General features: G+C 45.5%; 1 protein-coding gene and 1 long non-coding RNA gene across 2 annotated transcripts; one reads left to right on the top strand and one right to left on the bottom strand.

Annotated features, from left to right (window-relative positions):
- Positions 1-424: 424 nt before the first annotated feature.
- On the bottom strand, positions 425-3,196 carry LOC135564705 (uncharacterized). The gene is made up of 2 exons (XR_010461226.1): positions 2,967-3,196; positions 425-662 (listed from the first exon to the last, which is right to left on the bottom strand). It is a non-coding gene; the product is annotated as an uncharacterized LOC135564705 (long non-coding RNA).
- tecpr1b (tectonin beta-propeller repeat containing 1b) lies at positions 2,561-24,017 on the top strand. Its single transcript, XM_065010458.1, has 26 exons — positions 2,561-2,697; positions 3,310-3,399; positions 4,250-4,482; positions 4,614-4,799; positions 5,094-5,216; positions 5,446-5,568; positions 6,356-6,530; positions 6,852-6,955; positions 7,089-7,190; positions 11,995-12,122; positions 12,521-12,996; positions 14,837-14,940; positions 15,070-15,225; positions 15,507-15,659; positions 16,113-16,270; positions 17,770-17,906; positions 18,533-18,626; positions 18,744-18,840; positions 18,978-19,057; positions 19,165-19,221; positions 19,393-19,567; positions 21,010-21,145; positions 21,859-21,951; positions 22,248-22,354; positions 22,447-22,572; positions 22,737-24,017. Exons 3-26 carry the CDS (start codon positions 4,258-4,260, stop codon positions 23,094-23,096), a joined length of 3,675 nt encoding a protein of 1,224 aa, XP_064866530.1. The 5' UTR covers positions 2,561-2,697; positions 3,310-3,399; positions 4,250-4,257; the 3' UTR covers positions 23,097-24,017.
- The last annotated feature ends 39 nt before the right edge of the window (positions 24,018-24,056 follow it).

Here is a 24,056-nt window from a genome sequence, read left to right on the forward strand (position 1 = left end):
TTTCTTTTGTCTTAAATTGCCTCTATTTTTTTTAAAAAAAATAAAATGTCCTTGACAGAATAATTATCATCTTTGACTGTGCATTTTCGGCAGTTCTTACTTTCGCCACAAGAGGGCAAAAGTCCTTACTGATTTAGTTAATGTAATTAATTTAATTTAATTTAATTTAGTTTAATGTAACAAATCAAACATTACACCTCAAAATATTTATGGTGAACTAGTAAGCAATTAATTTAGACCTTTGCTCTAATGTGTTAAGTTGCCCTGCTGGCTATTAAAAGGGACAGGTGGCTATTTGTGGCTGTGTGTAATTTAAGTTTTACAGTATACAAATAAATGGGATATTTGAGGTTCTCTCTCATTAATTGACTGTACAATATACACACATAATATTATATGATGATTTCAGTTGATGAGTGTGTGCTATGAGGGTTAGATACATGTTTATTTCAACATTATAAAGAAAACCTTTTAAAATAATGGCAACACTGTCATGTTGATCTGAGCCTTGCTGTTGGAAAATCACATTAGTGTCCAACTTTCGGCTTTCGCAGATGCAATTCCCCAGACTTCACTCCTCGAATTTCGTCTACAGTCGGTTGCCTTATCCCAGTGGTCACCAACCAGTCGATCGCGATCGACTTCTCGATCGCCAAACATTTCTGTAAAAAAAAAAAAACAATAAAGCCTTGTGATCCTATTTTCTTTTATTAGTCTCGGGCTGTTGGTGGTAGGTGCAGCCAATTCAGCTGCCCTGCGCGCCGGGTTGGCAAACTGTTGTCATTTCATGTGTCTGAAGGTACAAACTCTACCTTCCTGGTGGGCCTGGAGAGGAAATCAAGTGCACTATACCTCCGCTGGCCAATCAGATTGCTCAGATGACCGAGTCTGCACAGCATTTTAGGATGCTACGGCAAAATTGATACTGTGAGATTTCAAAACGTTTAAAACAAGGACTATAGAGAGACTGTCAACGAACACAACAAAGAGCTGCTGTTTTTATGAGTGAGTTCAAGTTCTTACTCAGCACTGTCAACACTTTGTATTCAACACTTTTATAACCCATAAAATGCGCGTTCTTCCTATTTCCACGCTACAACAAGCAGTGCAGCAGTAATGAATGAGGAGGGAAGTGTATCTATAGGCTTGGGTTGTTTTTTTATTATTATTAGTGGCTTGGGTCTTTTTTAATATCAAGGAATATTTCACGTTCTCTGTTCATATGAGTAACAACATGAATTTGTGCATGAGGCAGAAATATTGTGGTGCGACTCGAGTTTTGCCATCAGCTGGAAAACAGTGTCTCTTTGGCCAGTGGAGGAAAGGGAGAGCGGAGGAATGTTGAGAAACGGACCCTCAGTCTGCTGCTCTCTCCCTCCGCTGAGACTGACCATCAGATGCAGGCACCATAAGCCCAGTAAAATAAAAAGCTAATTGTTTAAATGCATGCTCACTCAGCTGTGCCTCACAAGTAATACAACAATGGCGCTATTACCGGTGTGATCATTTACACTACCTCACATTTTTAAATATATATATTTTTTAAATGTCCAGAACAACACTGGCAAATTCAAGCAAAGCCAGTATGTGGTGATAATGTATTGGTCCTATAGCTTACCGCACAGCCTCATTGCTACAGTACTGCTATTAATTGGTTAATGTTGCATAGGCTTACATTTTTTAAGTCATGTAAATAAAAAATCAGAGCGGAGATCTCGGCATTTTGACATTTTGAAAGTGATCTTGACATAGAAAAGGTTGACCACTGCCTTAGCCTTACCACTCAAACGCACCCAGCGCTTCTTAAAGAGGCAATCCATCAACATATAAACCTCCAGCGCTGTGCTGTAGCAAGAACTTCTCTCTAGTATTGGAAAATGTATGCATATTAGGCTATTATTCAAACTTTGTACTAAATTAGACCCACACAACAGTATTGGTTTATCTCACCTAAATCATCTTCTGCACAACAATGATTACATGCTGTATGACCAAATGTAACGTTAGGCATACAGCTCATAATATAATGCTTATTCTATTTCTACATAATAGGCATGCCCTATTGAATTAATTTCATGCAGAGTGGCAACACTAGGCCTATATCAAGGTTATATGGCCTTCAAACTCAACTCTGGACCTCGACGCCAGTTCCACTGCCCTTTTCTTGTGTTGTCACAATTCCTATAAAGATATTGATATCGCCTCCCAATTTGATAAAGAGTGTAGCCTAAAACATAATAACTCTCATGTCACTGTAGTAGCTCACTAACAATAACACATATTGCCCCATGGTCTATTTGAAGACATTGGGCATGCAAATATCGTGATTATGATACATAATTATTGAGTCAACTAAAACCTACCTACTGTTTAATTATTTACACCTAACTTGTGCGGAATCAATAATTGAGATTCCGGTAGTAGGCGATATGTGCGCGTCTCTCCACTTCTCCGTCAAACAGCTGTAGCCGTCGGAAAAATATACAAGCCCACGCAGTTTGTCCAATCAAAAGACGAGATTCGGGACACCTGCAGAATGTCAGCCAATCCGAGTAACAGTTCCTCCATTTCCTGTTGTGGATTTGGAACGAGACGTTATACCTTCAGAATGGGAATAAAAAGCGGATAGAGTAGAATAATTGGGTGGATGATTTGGCCCACTAAATGCAGCTAAACCTACAAAAACGGGCAAAGAGCGTAAGTAGGGCATTTGAACCTCTATATTGCTGTTGTAACGGAATATTGGATGATGTGTTCGGGGACAGGACGAAAGTGGAGTCTATCAAGTCAGTGACACTTTGCAGGACAGGACTAGATGCATTGAAGTTATGTTTTGCTGTTTGTCATCACCTCAAACCACAGTCGGTTGCCCGAAATATTCCTATTTCAATTTTCCTATTGATATTGAATTTCATTCCAGGCTGGGGCGCATCAACATGCATGGCAGGTGTCCGGTTTTAACGCACCTGGGTGTCTGATATCATGAGGCGTCTTATCAGTGTCCATTGACAACCGTTGATCGGTTTTCGTTATTCAGGTGCAAGCCGTTCCTTACTCTGTTATTCCTCGGTGCCATAGGCTATGAAATCCACACAACCAGGCTACTCTAAATGTTTAAGCAGCCTGCCCACACCGTTGACAGCATATCATTGGGACCGATGACACATCCAATTTTCCCATTCCCAGTATTTATAGTGTTTAGTGTTCCCACACGGCCGTATCTCCACGTTGCAGCACGTGTTTACCGGGGATGAAGGCGACCACCTGTGGTAATTAACTGTGTAGTGTGCTCCAAACACTTGTGTGTAGGCCCAACGGAAGAAGGCTGCGAGAAACGTGTTACAACTGAAAAATACTAGAGGCTTCAACTGTGATAAAGCCGTTTAAAACAAGTGTACAGTAAGTGTATATTTTGCATTTCTAAAAAAATTTTATTTTTGATATGAAAGTAAATGGCTTTATGTTTCTAGAACCATATCACAATTGAGAATCGATTCACATGGCTGTTTCGGCTGCCAGAGCCAGTCTACCTCCAGATAATAAACAAGGTACTTGGACCTTAAGGAGTAACGTTAGGCTCGCCAACACTTAAGAGCACATTCGTGGGCTAGTAGGTAGGCTACTGGAATAAAAAACTGACTGTGTAGAAAACAAATCTGCTGACCGCTAAGCCAAAGATCTGTATAACTAACCCAAGATAGACCAGACTGTCATTTCCAATGGGAGCAAATGAATCATAGTGGGCAGAACAAACAAGGTGGTGAGCAGAGCCAAGCACGAGCTAGCGAGGTCCTATTGGCGTTTTCTAGCGTATATTTGCATTGTTCTGTCAGGGAACGCCTACTATGTGGAGTGCAAGAGTGCAATAACTCTACAAAACTTAGTCCACTCTGTTCTTAACAGATTTTAGTTTTGTGTTCTGGACTGTATTCCGATCAAATGTTTAATCAATGAGAGAGTTAGCAGAATGCTGGCCAAAATCCGTCTCCCTCCATCTTCTCCCACTGCCTTGGCTTCCTCACATCACCACATTTTGGTGGAGTGGAAACGCTACCCTCATGCTTCAGATTTATACAACCGGTGAAATATCTGGCTCATTATTCTAACTGTGGCTAATCTAATCAGTCCATTAAGAGTCTAGACAACGCTCAGCACAGAGCCATGTTGTGTTACGGTAATGGCCGGGCCAGTGTGGTGAGAGGATTATAATTATCCCGTATACGTCCACTGCCTCCGTGTTTATCATCAGGCCGCATCATGTCCAGCTCGCTCCTATGGGCAGTGGACGTATACGGGAAGGTGTACAGCCTATCCACCACCAGAGGGCGCTGGGAGCGTGACGAGGACACCCTCCTGGAGCTAAAGCGTGTTACGGCTGGACAGAGGTGCAGCTGGGGAATTGGCTGTGACCACCATGTTTACCTCAATATCGACCCTGGGGAGGTGCCAATTCGCTATCGAGAGGAGACATATGAGAACCAGGTATTGTGATAATGCCATGTCACCTCTGCCAACATTTACTTATTTAAACGTGTGTGTGTGCGTGCCTGCACATGCTTGCTTAGTGTCTGTATGTTCAATTCTACCTTACCAAACTGTTTGTTTGGTTTCAGAGGTGGAACCCAGTGGACGGCTTCACTGACGTGCTGCTGCCTACTGACCGTTGGGCCTGGAGTGACCTCACAGGGGGGACCGCCCAGCCACTGCACAGCTTCCTGTTGCCCTCAAACAGCTGGGAGTGGGAGGGGGACTGGTACGTGGACCAGGTCTGCGCTGGAGGAGACCCCGTTGAAACTGGGGTGAGAGACTGGAAGTTGGAATGCCAACAATTACACAACAAGTCTGGGGTAGCAGACTGAGGTGCTCAATGAAGCTATGGAGTGCATCTCAAACTGTACCCTATTCCCCAGTGCACTACTTTTGACCAGAGCCCTATAGGGCCTACTGAAAAGTAGTGCACTCAGAAGCCTTGGATTCATTAAAACACACGGCTGTTGATTGAGTCGGGCCAACTGCTGACCTCTGAACTCTTTTACTTGTCAGCTTAATTGTGTGCGTTTTGTATGCGTGAGTGTGCGCATCTGTGTGTTTAGGGCTGGGAGTATGCAGTGGACTTTCCTGCTAACTTCTCCAGGGAGAAGAAGTGGAACTCGTGTGTTTGTCGCAGGCGATGGATTAGAGACAGGATATACAAAGCCAGAGGCTCTTGGACCAAGGTACAGTATGTTGGCCCACAACATGACTTGATTTGGTCCTCTTCACCTAATTGTCTTGCCAACTCACATGTGACAATGACCATAGAATTTGGGAAGACAGCACAAACCGTTCTAGGACCAGGCTAGGAGATCCCCCACTGAAGGCTACATGCACTCCTGTAGGTATTACAATACCTCCAGTAAATATACTCTCGTTTTAACAGTTCCTCTCCTGACTGAACCCCTTCAGATCCCCTTGGACCACCCCAAGCAGCCCCCTCTCCCCCTCAGTGACGTTAGCTGTGGAGGCTGGGAGATGAGTGACCAACCCGGGCGATATCACTTCCTGTGGGGTGTGTCCCAACAAGGACAGGTCAGTGTGGCTGATCCATCACAGGTTCTTCTGCTATGATGTTTCCTGTGCCTTAATACACCTGCATACAAACCGATTCTTCACACACATTAACAATACCTTTCAAATGGAATGTTGTTCACCTTCATGTTTTGTACGAACTCGCACACTCAGGCCTGCATACATTAATGATGACAACATAACATAGTCTCAGTGTTGGCAACTTGGTGAGGTGTCAAATACAGCACACAAGACCATTGTGCAGTTCAAACATTTGGCCACTAGAGGGCAGCATTACTCCATCCATTGTCAATGCATTGCTTAACTTGGTCTTAGACTGTTCTTCCTCTTTTACGTCCAGTCTTGATCTGCTATTCCAGGAATCTCAGCATACTATCCTCTATAGGGATAATATTTGAACAGATCTTCCATTTACACCACTATAAATATAATGGACTGAGGTCAACGTCACTTACATCAGTGAATGTGAGACTTTCAAAGCAGCGGTTTTCTAAGTTAGTCATATGAGGTGCCTATATGCAAATGCTTTGCATTCCTACCTTCACTAAATGTTGTTTCATCATCTCTTAATCATCAAATTATAGTGAGAATCTGCACACAGTAACTGAACTTAATTTGCATTTCAACCAGAATGTCTGAACTCTTGCCACCCTCAAGACTTGAGTTAACGCAAGTCTTGAGTGGTGATGTAGACACACACTCATGATAGTGATAACGACTAAGGCCCAGGGAAAGCTGAGTCCGGAACAGTTCAGACTAACCATGGCGGAGCTGCTTCCTCTCTTAGGTGTGGTTCAGGAGTGGCATCCTGCCACAGGTCCCCGAGGGCCAGTGCTGGGAGCAGGTGGAGGCCCCCAGGGAGGTGGCCCAGATCTCTGCCGGACCAGGGGACTTGCTCTGGGCTGTACTCTGGGACGGACAGCTACTGGTCCGTACAGGCGTCTGCCTGGACAGCCCTACAGGTATGGGGTGATATTAGGTCCACACAATCATCTTCTAGTATACTGATGATGTATTTGGCTATGTGGAAGGGATCATGTAGACAACGACTTGTTGGATGAGAAGCCAGGTAAAATGTGTGCTCTTTTGGCATGTTTTAGGCTTTTGTCCTATACGCCAGGTTTCCTCTAAAACCATTGGTAGTACTAGAGAGATTGGCTAACTTTGCTTCACAAGCTTTTGACTCTGAGTTCCAGAGAACCCTGTTAGGTCAACTTTATTTTTTGTCTTTTTATTGATTTTACACAATGACAGTACAAATAGTTTCTTTACTACCCTATCAGGTTCCTCCTGGGTGGTGGTGGATTCTCCCCCAGTAAACGAGGGCGGAACCATCCATGTTGCTGTGGGGGTCAGTGTGGTGTGGGCTGTCACTAAGGACTACAAAGTGAGACAACATCCACCCCTTCCTGAACTTGTCTCCTAACCAGGAAGCACTCTGGGCCCCGTTGTAGTCTGTAGAGCAGTACCGTAGCCTACCCTACAGAGCAGATCTATAAAGTGTGTGTGTGTGTGTCCAGGTGTGGTTTCGGCGGGGGGTGAACTCCCATAACCCCTGTGGCTCAGGATGGATCAGCATCGGTGGGGAGATGATGATGGTGGATGTGGGACTCAATGACCAGGTGAGACGACACAGGGGATTTAAATGCACTAGATGACTAATAGGGAGTGCTGTGTTGAAGCCACCGTTCCTCCATTTTGCCAATCCCCCACATTGTAAAAAATATTTTGGAAGGTATAGAAATGCATTTATTAATGTCTACATTCGTTTTTGCCTCATTATTCTATTAGACACCTTAATGCATACTTTTAAAAATGATATTATGTAGGCTTAACATAAATATATATTTTTTTAATTCCCTTAAAGTAAATTAGTTTGCGGTTACTGTCCCCACTAAAACAAAATAATTAAATGCATGTAATTTTGTCCTTAACCTTTCAATTGAAATACTGTAGAATTTCATTAATTCCCATGAGGCACTGTTCCTACTGGGGAGTACCAATTCATGACCATTCATACCGGTGGCTTCAATGTCTCTCAATAGCCAATACATAGCATCAGCAATCCAGGGTTTATATGCATCATTGCACAACACACATCAGGACAAAAACAAATCTGTTATATTTACATAGGTACATTTGTAATGATCAGTATCTTGTTGTCCTATTTTCTAAGACTTGCTTGTTCTCCTCTCTTAATGGAGAGTGCTGGTTAGAACCTTAGATGTTTGGCGTGGGGCTCTCATCCTCTGTGACAACCGAGTTCTGATTACAGTGCCATTCTCTCATGTCTGTTTGATTAAGCATAATTAGATCCTGCTCACATACCATTCAAGTCCTCGTCTGCCCCTTCACCTCCTCCCCCTTCTTCCCTAGCTCAGGTCCTGGCGTTCCCAGCCTTCACCTCCTCCCCCTTCTTCCCTAGCTCAGGTCCTCCTTTCTCAGCCTTCTCCTTTCTTCCCGCTCCTTTCTCCCGTCTCCTTCCTCCCAGCCTCCCGTCTCCTTCCCATCCTTTCTCCCTGTTAATGTCAGGGTGGAGGTCTCTGGCTCTCCTCTGAGTCTTTCTCCCTCTCTCTCTCTGCCCTCCCGTCCCTTTCTCCCGTCTCCTTCCTCCTTTCTCCCGTCTCCTTCCTCCTTTCTCCCGTCTCCTTCCTCCTTTCTCCCGTCTCCTCTTCTCCTCCTTTCTCCCGTCTCTCTCTCTCTCCTCCTTTCTCCCGTCTCTCTCTCTCTCTCTCCTTTCTCCCGTCTCTCTCTCTCTCCTCCTTTCTCCCGTCTCTCTCTCTCTCCTTCCACCTTTCGCTCCAGCTTGTCATACCTTTGTAATCCAAAGGTTAGCAATGCTAATAAGTAAATATAAAATCCCATAGAGAATGCTAACGAGCATGTTGCGAACATTTTTATAGTCTCTGACCTAAAGAATTTGCAGGACAGACATCCCAGCTCAAAGTTATACAAGTAACAAAACAAAGATGAGACAGCAAGGCTCTTGATCCAGGAGGAGATTCTCACCTGTTACCAAGCAACGCTTGATTTTTGAAAGAAGCTAACTTACTACTAAATTAGAAAACCAAATGCACAACTGCATTTACATTTAAGTCATTTAGCAGACGCTCTTATCCAGAGCGACTTACAAATTGGTGCATTCACCTGCAGAACATTTACCACAGTGGTCACCAACCGGTTGATAACATTGGACTGGTCGACCTCCAAAGCGTTCCTAGTCAATCACCAAACTTCTCTGTAAAAAAGCCAACGATAAAGCCTTGCTTTCCTATTTTTTTAAATTAGTTTTCATGCTGTTGGCGGGCGGTAGGTGCGCCTGATTCAGCAGCCCTAGTGCCAGGAAGGCAGTGTTCCCATTTGGAACCATTTTATGTGTCTGAAGGTGTAAATCCGGCAGGCCCAGAGGGCAAATAAAGTGCACCTGTTGACCCACCTCTAGCCAATCAGATGGCACATGACCGTGTCTGCACAGTTTCCTTTCGCCATGGACGGTGTAAAAGAAGCCTTGAAACGCTCAGCAAAGTTGCTATTGTCAGATTTTAAAACCATGACTAGCGAGAGAGTCAACGAATACAGCAAATAACTGCTGTTTTTATGAGGAAGTTTAAGTTGTTCAACACTTTTCTATAAGCCATAAAATGTGCTTTCTCCCTACTTCCACTCACACTACAACCAGCACTGCAGCTGTAATGAAGGAGTACAGCTAAGTGTTTCTATAAGCCATAAAATGTGCCTTCTCCCTACTTCCACTCACACTACAACCAGCACTGCAGCTGTAATGAAGGAGTACAGCTAAAATGTGTTTCCCTACTTCCACTCATAAGCAGCTGTATGAAGGAAAAGCTGTGTTTCTTCTCCCTACTTCCACTCACACTACAACCAGCACTGCAGCTGTAATGAAGGAGTACAGCTAAGTGTTTCTATAAGCCATAAAATGTGCTTTCTCCTACTTCCACTCACACTACAACCAGCACTGCAGCTGTAATGAAGGAGTACAGCTAAGTGTTTCTATAAGCCATAAAATGTGCCTTCTCCCTACTTCCACTCACACTACAACCAGCACTGCAGCTGTAATGAAGGAGTACAGCTAAGTGTTTCTATAAGCCATAAAATGTGCCTTCTCCCTACTTCCACTCACACTACAACCAGCACTGCAGCTGTAATGAAGGAGTACAGCTAAGTGTTTCTCTATAAGCCATAAAATGTGCTTTCTCCCTACTTCCACTCACACTACAACCAGCACTGCAGCTGTAATGAAGGAGTACAGCTAAGTGTTTCTATAAGCCATAAAATGTGCTTTCTCCCTACTTCCACTCACACTACAACCAGCACTGCAGCTGTAATGAAGGAGTACAGCTAAGTGTTTCTATAAGCCATAAAATGTGCTTTCTCCCTACTTCCACTCACACTACAACCAGCACTGCAGCTGTAATGAAGGAGTACAGCTAAGTGTTTCTATAAGCTTGCCTTGTTATTATTAGCGGCTTGTCTCTTTTAATATCAATAAATATTTCACTTTCTCTGGTCAGGAGTAACAAATTTGGTGCATGAAGCAGAAATAATGCAATGTGACTTTAGTTTCGCTATCAGCTGGAAGACTGTCCCCTTTTCTCAGCAGAGGGGGGAGGGAGAGGGCGAGAGTGGAGGGACAGTGAGTCAGGTGAGAGGCAGCCTCACCGTTGCCTCTCACTTGACTGACTGTCAAATGCAGGCTATCAGTCTAGTAAAAAAGTTGAGTAATACAACAAATGTGATCTATTACCAGTGTGATCATATACAGTACCTAACATTTTGAAGTTATTTATATTTAACTTGGCAAGTCAGTTAAGAACAAATTCTTATTTACAATGACGGCCTAGGAACAGTGGGACAGATTTTTACCTTGTCAGCTCAGGGATTCGATCTAGCAACCTTTCGCTTATTAGTCCAACACTCATACCACTAGGCTACCTGCCGCCCTAATTACAACATTGGCAGGACAATTCAAGCCAATAATCAGTGATAATGTATTGGGCCTATAGCTTACTGAACACACCTCTTTGCTACAGAACTGTTGTTAATTGGTTAATGTTTCAACGGCTTACGTTAAGTCATGTTTTAAAAAATAAGGTGGTCTTGACTCAAAGGTTGGTGACCACTGATTTAGCACAATTTAGATGGTTCACTTAATAGTTCTACGATATCTTGCTGACAAACTGTCAGTTGGGAATTTGATACATACTGTAACTAGATCACCTGGTTTGTGCTACACAGTACTGAATAACTCAGGTATCTACTTAAAAATAGCTACAAATATTCAAATGTATTGAGACATTTTAAATAGTTATTGAATAATAACTGTATTGAAAAACCATCCCGGAGTATATACGGTATACTGCCAAAGCCTAATTTCTCCTCCCCCTCTCCTGTCTCTCGTTTGTCTCCCCCCTTCCCCAATGACTCACCTGTCTCCCCTCTCCTACCCCCCTCCACTCCTGTCTCCACCCCCCTCTCCTGTCTCTTACTTCCCCCTCTCTGAAACAGGAGCCTCTCTCCGCTACTCTAACCAGCGGTCCCAACCCAGCCTTATATATCCTTGGCCTATATTCTAAGTGCCATATTGGACACAAGCTAATTTGAGTAGGGCAATACAACATAGCCCATATTTCAGTCCTGTCCCAGAGTTCTGGATGCCACTTGTATTAGATGGCACTAGGGTTAAATGGCCTTTTAAAGTAGCACTTGACAGCAGGCCTTTGGGTCAATCTATATTGGTTTTTACTGTATCCATATTGTATTTTTACTGTATTGTGTTCAACTGTTCTCTGGCATATAACCAACTTGACGCTCAACCCCCTAGAGACTATTGATGTGTTGGTGCATCAATCTAAGTAACACAATAAAATAAAAGTCCCCATCAAAATCTGTCAATTTATGCAAGAAATATCTGCATGGGCTGCGTCTCATTCCTGCTGTCGTCCTTCTGCATTTGCGGTGGAAAGTGGTAGAGCCACAGCTCTGTCAGACCAGGAGACATCCTGAAAATCTGTCTTCTCGCCAAAACCTCTGTAGCATCCAAACGGTTTGGCCTATAAATGATTATGACCACTCTATAGAAAGAGGAGACTCTCACGAACACGATGGGGTTCTTACAAGTGTCATGGGACTCAACGCAGATGTGACAACGTTTGTCTGTAGCGGCCAAACCGTTTGGGCTACAAACTACTATGATCCCACTGTAGAAAGGGGAGACTCAAGAGCATGGTGTCAGGGGACTCATCTAAAGGTAACCCATACAAATGAATGTAAGGATGGAGGTAGTTTTGTGCCAACAAAAATAGACTTATAAGAATGAATAAGTAGTCCAGCCACAATGGGGGGTGTGATGTTGAGGATAACACTTTGTTTATGAATAAGCCACTATAAATGTTTTATCATTTAAAGGTGTGGGGAGTTGGAGAGGACCGTGGTCTGTATTTCAGGAAGGGTGTCACCCCATCGGAGCCCAGTGGTAGGGGCTGGATACCTGTTTCTGCCCAATGGGGTCACAGCAAAGAGATGGTCCAACCCAGGTCAGTTGCATACGGAGTACACACAGAGAATGCTCACTTTCCAGTGTTTTTGCATTGTATTAGATTTGATATATTTTGTATGCTGACATCTCAAAATAAATAGCCATGTAATTAGATTTAGCCACAGGTGTTTTATTTATTGCACAGAACTTGGGGGGGATAAAACCACCCGCAGGCCGCCAATTGGGGAACGCTGGTGTATATGTTCTTAAGACTACATTTATGCTTAACAATTACTGTACACGGATATGCAGTTTTATTTTGATAGTTGTCTGTCATGTTACCAAATGATTTACTGAACTCTTTGGCTGTCACAAACATACTGTATGTGTGTCTTTATGAGTGGCGCATTTATACTCATATGAGTGGTACCCCCCCCTTCTGTCTCTGTTGTCCAGTGCTGCCTGTGAGTTCGGGGGACAGGTGACCAATGCTTCCCATGGCTCTGTTCTGACCTGTGAGGACTCAGGGGACACAGAGCTCCTCCTCACCACCAACCCCCCAAGGCCACAGGACACCCCCAAAGCCTTCATCCCCACCAGTGACAGCTTCATCTCCAGCCTGGTGGCTGACCGTGAGCCCCTGAGGACCCCCACACCCTCCCCCAAAAAGCCACCCCAGGGGAAGGACAGCGAGGCCACCCCAGCCCCGATGTGCAATGTGGACCTGGACGCAGCTCAGAGCCCCCAGGGAGAGGCATCTTCTCTTGGCAGGGCAGGGGACGTGGGACCCCCCACCTCAGTGGCCACCTACCCCCTGGGTCTGGAGCCCTCTCTGGGTTTGGGGGAGGAGGACGGGCCTGTATGGGCCTGGATCTCTGGCGGAGGCTGTGATGTGGACCATACAGCTCAGATGACCTGGCTCAGGCCTGCAGGTACGGAGGAACACTCACCAGCCTATCAGCATTTCAGACCCCTACCTAAAGTATGAAACGCACCTAGAATCTCACTGCTGATAGGTACTTATCACAGTGGGAGGCCATTCCTTCTCTTGCTAGAACAAAAGCGGTACCTGCTGCGTGCTGACCCGGTACCGACGAACCTACCAATTCTACTTGTAGAATCACAATGATCGTCAGTGGTCAACAACTTGACTTTGAGCCAATCAGAGAGCACAAACCCTCATGTGGGGGAGCCATCAAAAAAACGTCCACGGATGAGCCGCTAGCTGACTAGTGGAGGCTATTCAGCAGGATAAATGTCCCAAAAAAAGTAAAACCTGCAATGTTTTGTAGGAGCTCGAGGTGAGACGCCATCCGTCGGCGCAATCTTAGCCTATGTTGTGCTAGCGAATATTCTAACACTAGCTAGCTAAAAATTTGGCTATGGGCTGGCACTGGCAGTATGGGATTATGGAGAGTGAATTAAATTGTTTCTTCGTCATCTTGCTAGGTAGTGTCTGTGTGAACACTTAAAGAGATAGGCAGGTAAACGTTTGACAATGGTACCGGTGTGTCTGCGCTCTGCCTAACTTTACTGAACTAATTAAATAGGATAATTCTAGGACTTTTTCCTGGTGAAGTCACATGGTTAAGGAAATCCTTGTCCTGATATCTCTATCAAACTCTTAAATCACTTGTTTATCCTGTCTGTTATCTGTGTGCACCAGACCATGCTCCACTGTGTTATTCTATCCTGTCTGTTATCTGTGTGCACCAGACCCATGCTCCACTGTGTTATTCTATCCTGTCTGTTATCTGTGTGCACTGCTCCACTGTTTATTCTATCCTGTCTGTTCTGTGTGCACTGTGACCTGTTCTGTGTGCATGACTCCACTGTGTTATTCTATCCTGTCTGTTCTGTTATCTGTGTGCACCAGACCCATGCTCCACTGTGTTATTCTATCCTGTCTGTTATCTGTGTGCACCAGACCCATGCTCCACTGTTCCTGTTCTATCCTGTCTGTTATCTATCCTGTCTGTTATCAGACCATGCTCCACTGTGTTATTCTATCCTGTCTGTTATCTGTGTGCACCAGACCCATGCTCCACTGTGTTATTCTATCCTGTCTGTTATCTGTGTGCACCAGACCCATGCTCCACTGTATTATTCTATCCTGTCTGTTATCTGTCTGCTCCACTGTATTATTCTATCTGTCTGTTATCTGTGTGCACCAGACCCATGCTCCACTGTGTTATTCTATCCTGTCTGTTATCTGTGTGCACCAGACCCATGCTCCACTGTGTTATTCTATCCTGTCTGTTATCTGTGTGCACCAGACCCATGCTCCACTGTGTTATTCTATCCTGTCTGTTATCTGTGTGCACCAGACCCATGCTCCACTGTGTTATTCTATCCTGTCTGTTATCTGTGTGCACCAGACCCATGTTCCACTGTGTTATTCTAGCCTGTCTGTTATCTGTGTGCACCAGACCCATGCTCCACTGTGTTTATCTATCCTGTCTGTTATCTGTCTGCTCCACTGTTTATTCTATCCTGTCTGTTATCTGTGTGCACCAGACCCATGCTCCACTGTGTTATTCTATCCTGTCTGTTATCTGTGTGCACCAGACCCATGCTCCACTGTGTTATTCTATCCTGTCTGTTATCTGTGTGCACCAGACCCATGCTCCACTGTGTTATTCTATCCTGTCTGTTATCTGTGTGCACCAGACCCATGCTCCACTGTGTTTATCTATCCTGTCTGTTATCTGTGTGCACCAGACCCATGCTCCACTGTGTTATTCTATCCTGTCTGTTATCTGTGTGTACCAGACCCATGCTCCACTGCCCTGTCCATCGCCCCTGTTGAACCAGAAGCCTCGGCGGCTAGGAAGGTCGAGACCACCACCAGTAAGGAGCCAGTGGAGAGAAGCGCGGTAAGACTGTTAAACTATTAACGTTACTGCTCATTTTTTTAGGAGTCATGATTTTGCTGAGGTGGTGCTAGAAGTAGGGACAGTGACTTTTTAAATGGAGTTGTCTAATGAACACTGTGTACGGGTCAGTCTGTGTGGGTGAGGAAGGGCAGCATGCGCTGGTGGAGGGACTGGAAGCCCTATCGCTGGGTGGATGTGGGCGTGGCCCTGGAGCAGTCCACCAACGTCAATGGCAAGAGGGATGCCATCTTCTTCATCTACTTCACCCAGTATGACGAGAAGAAGGTGAGGGAGACTCAATGACACTCAAATTCCGTAGACATGCATCCATCCTTCCTCTCTTCATTGAAGTAATCACTGAATAGAAATGACTGGAGAGGTGAAAGCCATGTTGTGGAGCCAAGGCCTTTCTCACCTACAGTATCTAAAGAGTAGATGCCTACTACTCAGAATATACCGCTATGCTACTGTACTGCTTTGAATTGTTGAATCACTTTAATTTGTAGATTGGATGTCCGTGGTCAGAAAGTATCTTCTCTCTCCCTCCGTTTCACTATCTTTCTCAGTACCTCCATGTGTTTATAAGTGATGTGACGGTGCTGGTTCCTGTGCTCAAGGAAAACTCCCATCATGCCTTTGCGGTGTACACGTCAGATAGCACAAAACAAAGATGGCCGCTGATCCTGGCTGCACAGACTGAGAAGGACATGGCTGACTGGGTAGGTCTGGAAAGGCTTCCATTCAGATATAAACAGCACATGTTTTGAATGGATAGATATTCTAATGCCATTTTATTTATTTTTTTATCTTTTACATGACTTTGGATTTTTTTTTAAATCGAACACATTTTACAACATCCTTCAAGGTAGCTTCCCAATTGAAGTAGCCTTGCCAGAGATGAGAGATCAGGGCTGTGTCCTAAATGGCACTATGGGCCCTGGTCAGAAGTAATGCACTACATAGGGAATAGGGTGCCATGTGGGGCACAGCCACAGTACTTATCATAAGAGGGGATACCAGATACTCTAGAAAGTTTCACTGTTGTCCACATGCAATGTAAAGCCTTTACCTAAAACCACTTAGTAAATGTAGTCCAGTAATATTACTTTTCTCCATCTGGACTGTACCATTGGCCATATCTCTGAAGGTGTGTCTTTGTCTTTCCTGTGCAGCTGTCCCTGTTGGCTGGGTGCTGCTGCGAGGCCAGAGGGATCAGGGGAACCCCCTCCCGACAGGCCCTGTGGTCAGTCACCTCCAAGGGGGACGTGATGGTCCACGAGCCCTCTCCCTGTCTGGAGGCCCCGGCACACACCTTGCCCTGTGACATGATGTGAGCTTTACCTCTACAGACATACCGCACACTGAGCTTTACCTCTACCGACATACCACGCACTGAGCTTTACCTCTACCGACATACCACGCACTGAGCTTTACCTCTGTACAGCACATACCACGCTGACTGAGCTTTACCTCTAACATACCACGCACTGAGCTTTACCTCTACCGACATACCACGCACTGAGCTTTACCTCTACCGACATACCACGCACTGAGCTTTACCTCTACCGACATACCACGCACTGAGCTTTACCTCTACCGACATACCACGCACTGAGCTTTACCTCTACCGACATACCACGCACTGAGCTTTACCTCTACCGACATACCACGCACTGAGCTTTACCTCTACCGACATACCACGCACTGAGCTTTACCTCTACCGACATACCACGCACTGAGCTTTACCTCTACCGACATACCACGCACTGAGCTTTACCTCTACCGACATACCACGCACTGAGCTTTACCTCTACCGACATACCACGCACTGAGCTTTACCTCTACCGACATACCACGCACTGAGCTTTACCTCTACCGACATACCACGCGCACTGAGCTTTACCTCTACCGACATACCACGCACTGAGCTTTACCTCTACCGACATACCGCGCACTGAGCTTTACCTCTACCGACATACCGCGCACTGAGCTTTACCTCTACCGACATACCGCGCACTGAGCTTTACCTCTACCGACATGCCGCGCACTGAGCTTTACCTCTACCGACATGCCGCGCACTGAGCTTTACCTCTACCGACATGCCGCGCACTGAGCTTTACCTCTACCGACATGCCGCGCACTGAGCTTTACCTCTACCGACATGCCGCGCACTGAGCTTTACCTCTACCGACATGCCGCGCACTGAGCTTTACCTCTACCGACATGCCGCGCACTGAGCTTTACCTCTACCGACATGCCGCACACTGTTATGTTTGTGTCTCCTCCTCACTCAGTTCTCTCCTTTTTTTCATCCTTGCTCTTTTCAACAATGACAGCCACTTACACAGTGTAGCATGTTCCTTCACTGCTTTGAAGCCAACCAACCATGTACCTCTGTTCTTTTCTCTGTTCTTGCACCCATATAACTAACACTTGGGATGTCCCCTGTTGTTTGGCTAACATAACTGACCTGACGTAGATCTATTAGCTACTACTAACCAATTATCTGATCTCTGGTAATCTGAAGCATAGTGCTAACTTCTAACTTCTGTCTTATTGCTAACAATTGGTGCTAGTGTCTTTTGCTGTATGCTAACCACAGGTGGGTGGTGGCACCGTAATTAAGGATGACTGCCTCATACTAATGGCTGGAACATAATAAGTGGAATGTTATCAAGCACATGGTTTCCATGTGTCTGACACCACCCCCTTCCCAATATTATTATTATTATTATTATTATTATGAACCATCTTCCCCTCGTCAGCCTCCTGTGACGCTAACGCTGTCTGGCCGCTAACCGCTAGCTGTACTGTCTGGTCCTGGTACAGGTTTTGGCTGCAGGTCCCGGGCCACCTGCGCTGTGTAGAGTCTAACAGTCTGGGTGTGGTGTGGGGGATCGGGTATGACGGCACCGCCTGGGTCTACTCTGGTTCGGGCAGCGCTGCTGAGGAAGAGCCCCCTCAGGGTAATGAATGACCCCTCAGTCTCCCAGGCCACTACAGTCTTGGGTTGTGTTCATTAGGCACCAAACGGACTACCCAGACTTGTCCAATAAGAAACACTTATTTTCAATTTACTTTGGAAAAAAAAAACATTTTCCCTTAATGAACATGCCTGTGATGGTTTTCAATCATTTCTTCCATGTAGCTTAAGTCATTGATTGACCTTAATTAAAGATGAAATGTAGCCAACACTGAGTGCGGTTCTTGAGGACTCCAGTTGTTCACCCCTGCCTTAGACCGGGCCTTTGCTAGTCCACCCTGTAAGCTTCTTTCATATTCACACTTTAAGCTTCTTTACCTTCGACCTACAGTAGGTTGACGGTAACAAAGATTACGACAAGTTTGGAATCCATGTGGAAGCTTTTAGAAAAAACCGTTCTGGGATATTACAGTCCTCTTGTTTTAACCTTTGTCATCTTCAACCTGCTTCTACAGTTATAGCTAATGTGTATTAAAATAGAACAAACTGCAGGGATAAAGTAACAATTCAAAGTACTGTATTAGAGAACTAGATAGTCAATTATTACTGATGAATAACTTCTAACATCAGACTTATTATAGCAGAGTTGTGCCTTTCCTGTGTTTGTAGGAGACAGGCGTATCCTGCACACACAGACAGATGGAAGGACTGTGTACATCTATGAGAACCAGCGATGGAACCCCGTGACTGGATACACAGACAAGTACAACTATCTGTCTCACGTGACTGTTGGCTGGGTTGTAATAATATGTCCTAGACACTTCCGACTGCTCCTCTACGTGTGTGTGTGTGTGTAATATACACTTTGCCACCCTTGCAGGCTTCTCCCCACAGACCGGTTCCCGTGGAGTGATGACCACGGCTTTACAGAGTGCACCAAGTCCACCACCCACCCTCCCTCGCCTCAGTGGAGCTGGGTAGGTCGTCCTAGTCCCTCAAACCTCTTATTACAGCTAACACACAGCCCAATGTTGTATTTAATGTAACTGTATGTTGAGTTGTTAATGTTGTACTCTCCCGCTCCATCAACATGAACATGTCTCTGCTTTGCCAGGTGACAGAGTGGGCTGTGGACTTGGCTTTCTCAGGAGGGACAGACAAAGAGGGGTGGCAGTATGCAGCAGACTTCCCTGTGTAAGATGCATATGTCCATTCATATTTCATCAACCTTATATAATGGCCAACACTCATCTTAGAAAAAGTAGTGTGTTGATTGACTGTTCTGTGTCTCTGTCATGTAGGACGTTTCATGGCAACAAGAGCCTGAAGGACTTTGTCAGGCGTCGGCGCTGGGTCAGGTATAGTCTGCGCTGGGTCAGGTATAGTCTGCGCTGGGTCAGGTATAGTCTGCGCTGGGTCAGGTATAGTCTGCGCTGGGTCAGGTATAGTCTGCGCTGGGTCAGGTATAGTCTCACTCACTCAAACATTTCATTAGGAAGAGGATGATGATGTTTCTCGTTTCCACACAGGAAGTGTAAAATCACCCTGACTGCCCCATGGCAGGAAGTCCCGCCCATCCTCCTAAGTGACATCACAGTGTTGCCGTGCCTGGCTCAGAGCAGTATGGAGCAGGTCTCAGTCTGGGGCCTCAGTGACAAGGGGGACGTCCTGTGTCGCCTGGGGGTCACCCCCCAAAACCCTGCGGTGAGGAACACCCCCAAACTTACAACCTGGGACTTTAACTAAAGACACTCATTACTACATCACAGAATAACATCCTCTTTGCTTGAACAAATATGTTCATTGTTATTCTTCTATATAACAGAATGCAGCACCCTCTTCAGTCTTTTTTTACAATGCATTCTGACCAAACCTCAGCATCCAGCTTTCTCACGTTCCCAATTGAATACGTTACGAGTCTAGGACGTACACTACATGCTTGTCAAACATCTCATTCCAAAATCATGGGCATTAATATGCAGTTGGTCCCCACCCCCACCCTTTGCTGCTATAACAGCCTCCACTCTTCTGGGAAGGCTTTCCACTAGATGATGGAATATTGCTGCATGGACTTGCTTCCATTCAGCCACAGGAGCATTAGTGAGGTCGGGTGTCAGGCCTGGCTCGCAATCTGCATTTCAATTCATCCCAAAGGTGTTCGATGGTGTTGTGCTCTGTACAGGCCATTCAAGTTCTTCCACACCAATTCTTACAAACCATTTCTGTATGGACCTTGCTTTGTGCACTGGGGCATTGACATGCTGAAACAAGAAAAGGCCTTCCACAAAGTTGGAAGCACAGAATCGTCTAGAATGTAATTGTATTCTGTAGCATTAAGATTTCCCATCACTGGAGCAAAGGGACTTAGCCTGACCCATGAAAAACAGCCCCAGACTATGCCTTTGTGCAGGCAATGTTCTCCTGGCTTCCGCCAAACCCAGATTCATCCATCGGATTGCCAGATGGTGAAGCATGATTTATCACTCCAGAGAACGTGTTTCCACTGCTCCAGAGTCTAATGGTGGCGAACTTTACAACACTCCAGCTGCCGCTTGGCATGGTGATCTTAGGCTTGTGTGTGGCTGCTCGGCCATGGAAACCCATTCCATGACGCTCCAGACTAACAGTTCTTGTGCTGATGTTGCTTCCAGAGGCAGTTTGGATCTCGGTAGGGAATGTTGCAACCGAGGACAGACGATTTTTACGTGTTATCACTCAAAGTCCCGTTCTGTGAGCTTGTGTGGCCTACCACTTCGTGGCTGAGCCGTTGTTGCTCCTGGACTTTTCCACTTCACAATAACAGCACTTAAAGTTGACCGGGGCAGCTCTAGCAGGGCAGAAATTGTATTAATTGACTTGTTGGAAAGGTGGCATCCTATAACAGTGCCACATTGAAAGCCACTGAGCTCTTCAGTATGGGCCATTCTACTGTCTTTGTCTATGGAGATTGCATGGCTGTGTACTCAATTTTATACACAGGTCAGCAACCGTTGTGGCTTAAATAGCTGAACGCACGAATTCAAATGCATGTCCATGTACTTTTGACAACTTTTTGTTGCTAATACTAAAAACAAACATATTTAATATTCTATTACGTTCTGTGGTGCTGTCCTGTTGATTGTTCATGCTATCTCTGACCATCCCAGGGTTCCTCGTGGCTCCACGTGGGTACTGACCAGCCCTTCAAGTCCATCTCCATCGGGGGAGGTCACCAGGTGTGGGCCATTGCCAGGGACAGAGCTGTGTTCTACAGGGGCTCAGTGTCTGCCAGAAACCCTGCAGGTGAGACCCAAATGCTGGGGAGGTCCTTCTGAGATGCTGGATAGATACGGATGGCTTACAGTGCTCTATGACTGAAATGGACAACTACAAATACATTTATTTTTGAAGGCACATAATGGCCTGTTTCTTAGACACAGATCACTGTAAGGCTAGTACTGGACTTAAAAGCATACCACTCATTATACTCCATTCCAGGCGGTGTCAGAGGAAGGCCCTAAAAATTGCCAAAGACTCCAGCCACCCCAGTCATAAACTGTTCTTTCTGCTACCGCATGGCAAGTGGTACTGGAGCTCTAGGTCCAAAAGGCTTCTTAACAGCTTCTACCCCCAAGCCATAAGACTGCTGAACAGCTAACCAAATGCCCCCCTTTTTCATACTGCTGCTACTCGCTGTTTATTGTTTATGCATAGTCACTTTACACCTACCTACATGTACATATTAGCTCCACTAACCTGTACCCCTGCACATTGCCTCTGTACGGGTAACCCCGTATATAGCCTTGGTTTTTTTGTTGCTGCATTGTTGGTTAAGGGGTTTGTAAGTCAGATCTACACTTGTTGTATTTGGTGCATGTGACAAATCAAATTAGATTTTCAATTGAAAGTATATTTCAGTCCAGGACTAGGTTTAATGTTTCCCATTTCCTGGCCCGTACTGAACCTAATTGTAGTTAGTCAACTAGTTTTAGTTGTCCTTTGTCATTGTCCTGCAGGAGAGTGTTGGTACCACATCCCTTCCCCACCCAAACAGAGCCTCAGACAGCTGTCTGTAGGGAGAACCTCTGTCTACGCCGTGGACGAAAACAGTGAGTAGTCACAACCTGTGGGTCAGCTCTTTCAATGCTTGCTTTGCAGGAGAGCTGCTCTCTGGTAAGTCAATGATGGACAAATGTTGATTTAATTGACAGGGACAGTGCACATTAATCAACATTTGTCCACATCAATGTAAATGTGCCTGGATAAGGAAAACGTATATTTCCATCTGCATTTTCAGCTGTAATCCCTAGATGGATGAAACAACAAGCAGGATCAATGTTTCCTAACTAATGGAATATTTAGGAAACTCTCTCCTGACCACTGTTCTCCCCTGGTGTGTGTGTAGGTAACCTGTGGTACAGACAGGGCCTGACTCCCAGCTACCCCCAGGGCTCAGCCTGGGAGCTCCTCTCCAACAACGTGACCAAAGTCTCAGTCGGACCTCTAGATCAGGTCAGTACGCTTTTTTTTGTGTATGCTAATTTTAGTGGTAAGTAAGTTAACTTATTTTCTACTTCAATACCTGGTCCTGTGGTGTTGTCTAGGTGTGGGTGATAGCAGACTGGGTCCCAGGCTGCCCCAGTGAGCTGTCTGTTCCTGGAGCTGTCTGTCACAGGCTGGGGGTGGGACCTATGCAGCCCAAGGGCCAGTCCTGGGACTACGGCATCGGGGTGAGTCATTACCAACTTGGTGTTGATTTTGATGTCTGCTCCAAAAACATCAGTTTCCCAAAATAAATCATAACTTTTTATCAGGCCTATGGGCCAGACATTGTGCAGTATCTGAAATGCCTCCGTTAAGATGGTAAGTTAATGTGAGGAACGCTGTCTTTCAGGGAGGATGGCAGCACATCAGTGTGAGAGGGAACTCCACAGAGGCTCTACGTGCCACCCCGGCCCTTACTGGATCCACCCCCCGTAGCCCACTTTCTGCCAGGCCAGTCCTTACTGACACCACCCCACGTCCTGCCAGGCCAGTCCTTACTGACACCACCCCCCGTAGCCCACTCCCTGCCAGGCCAGTCCTTACTGACACCACCCCCCGTAGCCCACTTCCTGCCAGGCCAGTCCTTACTGACACCACCCCCTGTAGCCCACTCCCTGCCAGGCCAGTCCTTACTGACACCACCCCCTGTAGCCCACTTCCTGCCAGAATACCTCTGTCACAGGAGAACGGGAACTCTGTGGGTCTGTAGGGTCTCTACTAACCCGCCCCTCCATCTCTACCCACAGCCCTGTGTGCCTGATTCCATTTCCAATACAACCCAGCACAAACATGGTAATGTTGGTCTAAATGTAAAGAGCATGAATTGGTTGGAGATTTAAATCACTTAGTGCTGGGATGAAACATGTTGGCCACCTTTGACCCAGCACTGAAAGTATTAGTGCTTCTGTCAGTTTATCCATTCCACGGTCTGAACTTTAGTGGCAGGTGCTAGAAGTGGTTAGGGTGAGAAATGGAACAGAGCCTGTGTCCCATACCAACACACGCCACTCCCTTGGACCTCTGTGTAGTCTTGCTTTGTATGATTTTGCTTTCTCATTTGCCTAGTTGACACACACCTTGTATGTATGCTTTGGAATTTGTTTACTGTCATCTTGGTTTGGCCTGCATGATGTTTGCAATGGAGTGGTTGAAGTAGCTTTTTCTTCAGAACTAAAAATATCAACTATAGTCATAGCTCTGGGCTTCCATGACAAGGATTATTTAATCCATTTACAACCAGATTTTTTTTCCTCAGATGGTTAAAAACAATACAGACTTGAATAGCATCTATTTGCTGTGTTATGTATTAACATCCAGAATGTTATGAATAGGACCAGGAGTTCTGCTCACGTCACATGATCTGCAGAAGCTCCAGGCTCTAGTTATGACGTGTCCCTGGTGGATTACTTCAGTATTCCATGCAGATACTGAGGCAGGGATTCAAACAGCACTGTGCCTACATTGCATTACACTTATGACAATTTCCTGGATGTTAGGTGATGTCAGCTACCTTTAGAAGTGCAGCGTAATGTCTGCGCACGTTTGAATTCCTGTGGCCTTGACTGTTGAAGCTGTGAATATTCTCTTACAAGGACCGACAACTGAAATAAATTCCAAAACAGCTCTGCAACCTTGGTGTTCTTTGTATGGGCCTGGAGTTTCACTATAC

This window comes from Oncorhynchus nerka, linkage group LG26, assembly GCF_034236695.1.
Source record: "Oncorhynchus nerka isolate Pitt River linkage group LG26, Oner_Uvic_2.0, whole genome shotgun sequence".
In the NCBI taxonomy this organism is placed as follows: domain Eukaryota; kingdom Metazoa; phylum Chordata; class Actinopteri; order Salmoniformes; family Salmonidae; genus Oncorhynchus; species Oncorhynchus nerka.

Excerpts from the sequence above, each read along its gene's own strand:
- tecpr1b (XM_065010458.1), top strand. The coding sequence starts at position 4,258 with ATGTCCAGCTCGCTCCTATGGGCAGTGGACGTATACGGGAAGGTGTAC. Across the intron at positions 4,483-4,613 it reads AGGAGACATATGAGAACCAG|AGGTGGAACCCAGTGGACGG; the intron begins GTATTGTGATAA and ends GTTTGGTTTCAG. Across the intron at positions 6,956-7,088 it reads CTGTCACTAAGGACTACAAA|GTGTGGTTTCGGCGGGGGGT; the intron begins GTGAGACAACAT and ends GTGTGTGTCCAG.